The 7,720-nt window shown below is 31.3% G+C and overlaps 1 protein-coding gene across 1 annotated transcript; it reads right to left on the bottom strand.

Annotated features, from left to right (window-relative positions):
- Window positions 1-5,303: 5,303 nt before the first annotated feature.
- Window positions 5,304-6,897, bottom strand: LOC127131931 (uncharacterized). Its single transcript, XM_051060813.1, has 2 exons — window positions 6,888-6,897; window positions 5,304-5,866 (listed from the first exon to the last, which is right to left on the bottom strand). Exons 1-2 carry the CDS (start codon window positions 6,895-6,897, stop codon window positions 5,304-5,306), a joined length of 573 nt encoding a protein of 190 aa, XP_050916770.1.
- Between the last annotated feature and the right edge of the window lie 823 nt (window positions 6,898-7,720).

Genomic DNA, 7,720 nt, shown 5'->3' with positions numbered 1-7,720 from the left:
ATATATATATATATATATATATATATATATATATATATATATATATATATATATATATATATATATATATATATATATATATATATATATATATATATATATATATATATATATATATATATATATATATATATATATAAACATTTATTAAAAAAATAAAAATTAAAAAAAATTGCCATGTGGAATTTTTTTAATTAGTTTTTTAATATTTGCTTACGTGGATTTAAAAAAATTTAAATGACACATATACACGTCATATAAGCAAATAGTGCATAATGAGTCATAGAGAGAGAATCTTCACATTACAAAGGAGGAATAAAAAGAATCTTTTATAAGGGGTAAACTGAAACTGGCTGACATTGCAGGGGGTGTCGTATATTTAACCCATAATTATATTATAAAATTTAGTGAACCCTAAAATTATAACTTTTGACAACACAACTCTTGTGTCGTCATAAACTATAATGTAACACATTCATCTCATCAAAAATATAATAATTGATCATTCAATATGATTGAGCAAAATATCATTGCCTCATCATACTAAAGTCGGATTCCGAAGCAGAATAAACATGGATTATTCAAAAGAATAACAATCATTACGTAATCGAATAGATGAAAATTGAAATAACATATCAAATATACCATCGTTACATTAGAATTAATTATATCATATATAAGATTGATCAATCGAACTCATGTAATTTATGGATAATCGAAGTATCGCTGCATCACCATACAAAAGTTGGTTCTGAAGCATAGTCAACATTGAATTAACCAAATCGTTCACAACATGATGTCAATATTTAATTTGTTATGTATTTTGATCGAATTAATACAAAAATTATAAAAATTAAACATACATATAAAATTAAAAATGATATGGTTATGTCCCCTAGCGCAATTAAACATACATATAATAACGATTTACGCTTCTCCAAACTAGATCTCCATGGTTGTTGTACTTCTTTGATCTTGCCTTCATCTTTTCTTCATTACATTACTGTTAGAAAATATATATATATATATATATATATATATATATATATATATATATATATATATATATATATATATATATATATATATATATATATATATATATATATATATACCCTATGTTCCTGATAACAAAAGAACAACAAGATCAGTAAAACAATATGCAGAAATAGAATTAGAGGTTTTACCTCCAGCCATGTTGCAGTGTTGTGAGTGCACTGCCTTTGATTCTTCCAAGCTCTTGCTCTCTCAATATAGATGGTGTATTTCTTTTGCGATAAGAGAAAGCTTCGGGAACCAAAGACTATTTATATGCTTGATTCTATCATCAAGAATTTAAAGCCATTAAAACTCATTACCACCCAATTAAATGGTCATATCAATTTACACTAAAACCAAAATAAATCATACCCTTTTCAGAACCAAAATCCCAAAACTATGGGCCACATTAAAATTGGTTTTTTATTATTAATAATTATTATAATAAAAATAAGAAACCGTTACATTCTCCCACTTGTTCCATAGAACTGATTATTGGCATAAATGAATCATGGAAAACTTACTCAAGAAATAAATATGTGAATCATAGAGATAGTCCCTCTTAAAGCGAGTAATGTCATCTATGTATTACAACATGTCTATTTTCAAGTATGTATCTGTAATGTGGTAACTAACTTGATGAATAAATCAATGTTTACTCTTGGTCCAAATGTAACATATTTTCTCAAACTGATGTACGCATGAAAATGAGAAAACATCACAATATAAGAGTTTTATTAATAAATTGTATGTATACAATCATAAGGAGGACCCAAGTCCCATGTTCTCTACATGATCCTTAAATTTTATTGGTGGCATGCCCTTAGTCAAAGGATCAGCGATCATTAAATCGGTACTAATATGATTAATAACTACTAATTTATCTTTAACTCTTTCTCTAATGGCTAAATACTTTATGTCGATGTGCTTGCTTCGACTTCCACTTTTATTGTTCTTAGCCATAAAGACAGCTGCTGAATTATCGCAAACAATCTTCAGAGGTTTAGAAATAGAATCCATGATTCTAAGCCCAGAAATAAAACTCTTAAGCCATACACCATGAGAAGTAGCCTCAAAACAGGAGACAAACTCGGCTTCCATAGTAGAAGTAGCAACCAAGGTTTTCTTAGTACTTCTCCATGAAATAGCTCAATCAGCCATCAAAAAAATATATTCTGATGTGGATTTGCGAGAATCAACACAACCAGCAAAGTCGGAGTCTGAATAGCCGATCACATCAAGATTGTCCGTCTGCCTATACATTAGCATGTAATATTTTGTTCCTTTAAGATATCTCAACACCTTCTTTGCAGCTTTCCAGTGATCCATACCTGGATTACTCTGATATCTTCCTAAGATTCCAATAGCAAATGCAATGTCGGGCCTTGTGCATACTTGAGCATGCATAAGACTTCCAACAACAGAAGCATATGGAATATTCTTCATTTGTTCCCGCTCAAAATCATTCTTAGGGCATTGATTCAAATTAAATCTATCGCCCTTGACAATGGGTGCAACACTTGGTGAACAATCTTTCATTCTAAATCTCTCTAAAACTTTATTGATGTAGGTTTCTTGTGATAGACCCAAAATTCCTCAAAGTCTATCTCTGTGGATCTTAATGCCAATGACATAAGATGCCTCACCCATATCCTTCATATCAAAGTTTTTAGAGAGGAATTGTTTCACCTCATGTAGAAAACCTTTATCATTGGTTGCAAGTAGTATGTCATCCACATACAAAATGAGAAAACAAATTTTACTCCCACTGACCTTCTGGTATATACATTGATCCATGGGGTTTTCAATAAACCCAAATGAAGATATCGTTTCATGGAATTTAAGATACCATTGACGAGAGACTTGTTTTAAACCATATATGGACCTCTTAAGCTTGCAAACCAAATGCTCACCATTATTAGAAGAGAAACCTTCAGGTTGTTTCATATAAACCTCCTCCTCTAAATCACCATTAAGAAAGGTTGTTTTCACATCTATTTGATGCAACTCAAGGTCAAAATATGCAATTAATGCCAAGATGACACGAAGAGAATCTTTCTTGGATACAGGAGAAAAAGTATCAGTGTAATCGATTCCCTCCTTTTGAGCAAATCCCTTAGCAATGAGTCTGGCCTTGTATCTCTCAATGTTGCCTAATGAATCTTTCTTGGTTTTAAAGACCCATTTACAACCAATGGCCTTTGCCCCATTAGGTAACTCTACAAGATCCCATACGTCATTGTTTTTCATGGAATTCATTTCATCATACATGGCATCATACCACAAATTTGACTCTTTGTAACTCATGGCTTGTCTAAAACTCTCAGGATCATTCTCAGCTCTAACATTATAGTCAGATTCTTGTAGATACACAATCTAATCATTAGGAATAGCTGATTTTCTTGTCCTAGTAGATCTTCTTAATGTTTGATCAACATTTTCTTGTGGATCTTGTTGTTCAACTAATTGTTCACCATCTTGATGACCAACTTGATTTATTGGATCATCAATAGCTTGTGGAGTCTCGATGATTGGTTGATCAACATCCATTTGAACTTGAGGGATGTTGTAAATAGTAACCAATCTATTACTTGAAGTGGAAGGTTCATACTCTATATGATCATGCACAGAAATTGAACTTTTGATTTGATCGCTCCCACTAGTCAAATGATTTTCAAGAAACTTTGCATTTCTTGACTCCACAATCCTAGTTGTATGAGATGGACAATAATATCTATAACCTTTAGACCTTTCGGCATATCCAATGAAATACCCATTAATGGTCCTCGGATCTAGTTTCGTTTCTTGTGAGTTATAAATCCTCACCTAAGACGGACATCCCCAAACGCGCATATGTCGTAAACTCGGCTTCCATCCGTTAAATAACTCAAATGGTGTCTTTGGGACAGCCTTGGATGGAACCCGATTTAGAATATACACAGCCGTCTTTAGTGCTTCATTCCACAATGATTTAGGAAGATTAGAGTTGCTAAGCATACTCCGCACCATGTTCAACAATGTTCGGTTTCTTCTTTCTGCAACACCATTTTGGTTCGGAGAATCGGGCATGGTGTATTGGGCAACAATCCCATGTTCTTGAAGAAACTTAGTAAATGGACCAGGTGCTTGTCCACTCTCAGTGTATCTACCATAATATTCACCACCCCGATCTGATCTCACAATCTTTATTTGTTTTCCACACTGGTTCTCAACTTCAGCCTTAAAGACTTTGAAGGCATCCAATGCTTCATATTTATTGTTAAGCAAATAAATATTCATATATCGTGAGTAATCATCTATGAAAGTGATGAAATATTTCTGACCATGTGCATCCATATCAGGATAGCATATGTCTATATGAATTATTTCTAATATACTTGAACTTCTATTGGCACCTTTCTTAGACATGTTGGTCTGTTTTCCCTTAATGCAGTCAACACAAGTTTCAAAGTCAGCAAAATCTAGAGTATTAAGTACCCCATCTTTTACTAACCTTTTAATTCTCTCTATGGAGATATGTCCTAATCTCCGATGCCATAACATAGAAGAATTCTCATTAATATTACACCGCTTAGTGCCAGTTTGAACATGCATTGAACTATAAATGGATTCGATTTGTAAATTAATACGATAAAGACCATTAGACAATATACCATTCCCAACACATTCTGAATTATAAAATAATTCAAACAAGGTGTCTTTAAAATTAAAGGAATATCCAAAAGGTACAAGTCTAGAAACTGAAATCAAGTTTCGTGAGAAACCTGGTACATAAAAGGTCCTTTCTAATTTCAAAACAAAACCATTATTCAAAATTAAATTGCAAGTTCCAATAGCTTCCACATGTGAGCACATCCTGCTTCCTGATAGGACAGTCCGCTCACTTCCCACTGGCTTCCTTAGGTTTTGCATACCCTGTAAGGAATTTGTTATATGGATTGTTGATCCAGAATTAATCCACCAGGTGTTAATATTAACGTCGGTCATATTAGATTCATAACAAACAAATGAGAATAAATTATCTTTCTTCTCAAGCCATTCTTTGACTCTAGGGCATTCCTTCTTCATGTGTCCTCCCTTTTTACAGAAGTAACACTTTGCTTCTTTCTTGATATCACCTTGCGGTGGTATTTTGAATTTCCCTTTCTGATTGGCTTGTGACTTGTCAGTTTTGAAAGCTTTGTTCTTCCCGCGAGTGTTTGTCAAAAATGCACTCTCACTTTGTTCCATTACAAGCCTTTCTTCTTCCTGAACACACATGGTCATTAATTCATTGATTGATCATTGTCTTTATGTGTATTATAGGAGATCTTGAAAGGCCCATACTCAGACGGAAGAGAGTTCAGAATATAGTGCACTAGGAAGGAGTCAGACATATCAACCTCAAGTTTCTTAAGTTGAGCTGAAATGTCACACATTTTCATTATGTGCTCACGCACACCTTTCACACTGGTGAGTCGGTAGGAGGAAAATTTCATAATTAATGTGCTTGCCAAAGCCTTTTCAGAAGTGACGAACTGATCGTCAATGGCTTTCAGCAAATCACAGACATTCTCAGGATGATCGACAGAACCACGTATTCCACTTGTGACCTTAGTCTTAATGAACATCACACTGAGCCGGTTGGATCTCTCCCACCGCTCATATAGTACGATTGCAGCTGGAGTACTTTCATCTGTAATTGCAGGTGGTTCGTATTTCCTAATAGCATAATCTATGTCCATCCATCCTAGATGGAGGAGAATTTTTTCCTTCCACGCCTTATAGTTATCTCCTCTGAGCTCGGGAATATCACATCGGATATCAGAAAAATTAGCAGGTTGAGAAGCTAAAAAGATAAACAAAATTGATGTCAAAATTTGAGGCATAAAAATATTATCCAAATTGTATGTATTATCAATATAAACATACCATAAAATAAATCTTACAACATAAAAATTACCTGTAGGCTAAATTTTAATGTAATAAGATTTTAAAAAAAAAATTGCGATAGATTTTTCAAACCTCACACTTTACGTGCATGATATAATTTTGTTTTTCTATCCAAAATTAATACTTTATGATAAAACTATCAAATTATGTACCAATTCATAATTCCTGTGGGCAAGTTATAAAAGTATTTTAATATTTTATTATAATTAATCATACAAATATAATAAAAATTTCTGTAGGATAAAATTCATTATACCACGTATAATTAATTACAATTTTATGTCTAATAATTTATGTGATCTCAAAACTTTTAAAAAAATAATCTCAATTAATTTAAGGATGTTGTGGCTAATCCAAATTAATCAAATTATAACGATCACTAGATATAGTAACTCAATTATATGAGAGAACAAAAATAAATAAATAAGATCTCTTATACAATTGCTTAACAAAATAATAACATTATAAATCAATTTTAATTTATGCACAAATTTAATTCAAAGATTAAATAATAAGGCATAATAATCAGTAAAAATGAAATCATATGGATATAAACAGAACCAAAATACATGTTTAATAAAGCAGCGTAGCGGTAACATTCATGAATGTCATGGATCAAGACCGGTGTTTAATACCTAGCTGTAGCAAAAACAAAAAAATGATTTTATTACTGCTCACGCGATTACGGTTCATGTCGTAAGTTTCCAGAAAAAAAAATTATTTAATCAAGACTTGTGTTCAATACCCAGCTGTAGCAAAAACAAAAAAATAATTTTATTACTGCTCACGCGATTACTGTTCATGTCGTAAGTTTCCAGAAAAAAAATTATTTAATCTTTTGATATGTTTTGAAAAATATATCAAAAGAACAACAAGATCAATAAAACAATATGAGGAAATAGAATTAGAGGTTTTACCTTCAGTCATTGTTGTAGTGTTGTGAGTGCACTGCCTTTGATTCTTCCAAGCTCTTCCTCTCTCAATATAGATGGTGTATTTCTTTTGCGATGAGAGAAAGCTTTGGGGACCAAAGACTATTTATAGGCTTGATTCTACCATCAAGAAGTTAAAGCCATTAAAGCTCATTACCACCCAATTAAATGGTCATATCAATTTACATTAAAACCAAAATAAATCATACCCTTTTCAGAACCAAAATCCCAAAACTATGGACTACATTATAATTGATTTTTTATTATTAATAATTATTATAATAAAAATAAGAAACCGTTACAATTACATCAAAGAATACTCATTTTACATACGAGAGAGTGAGATGAGAAAAGAAGTTACATAAAGAAAGTAAAGATAAAGGCACGACACATAAGTCGTATTTAAAATTCTCAAAACAAAATTAAAGAAGACTAAGGTCATAGCTGTTCACCACAAAACAACAATAATAAAAATATTTTATTATTAAATTAAATTTAGTTAATTAAATAAATTAAATTAAATTTTGACAATTGATCCTATTATATGGAGTTATTTGGGATTTTGATGTTTAGTTAAAATGTATATCAAATTATTTAAATAAATAATATAACAACTTATTATTAAATAATTAAATAATAACATGATAATTTATCATGTTCTTTTGAAAATGTTTCATTCTCGCATAAAAACAATAACGTTACAAATTTTCATTCTTTTAAAAACTTAAGCATTGTGTATCAGTAATACTTAAGAAAAATGTTATTCTTACACTTAATTCTACACCTACACCTATATTCTACTGTACGGTGAACAATAG

The sequence above is a fragment of the Lathyrus oleraceus genome, chromosome 3 (assembly GCF_024323335.1).
Source record: "Lathyrus oleraceus cultivar Zhongwan6 chromosome 3, CAAS_Psat_ZW6_1.0, whole genome shotgun sequence".
NCBI classification, from domain to species: domain Eukaryota; kingdom Viridiplantae; phylum Streptophyta; class Magnoliopsida; order Fabales; family Fabaceae; genus Lathyrus; species Lathyrus oleraceus.
Note: the sequence above shows the minus strand (reverse complement) of the source record. Positions and strands in the feature narration are given on the sequence as shown.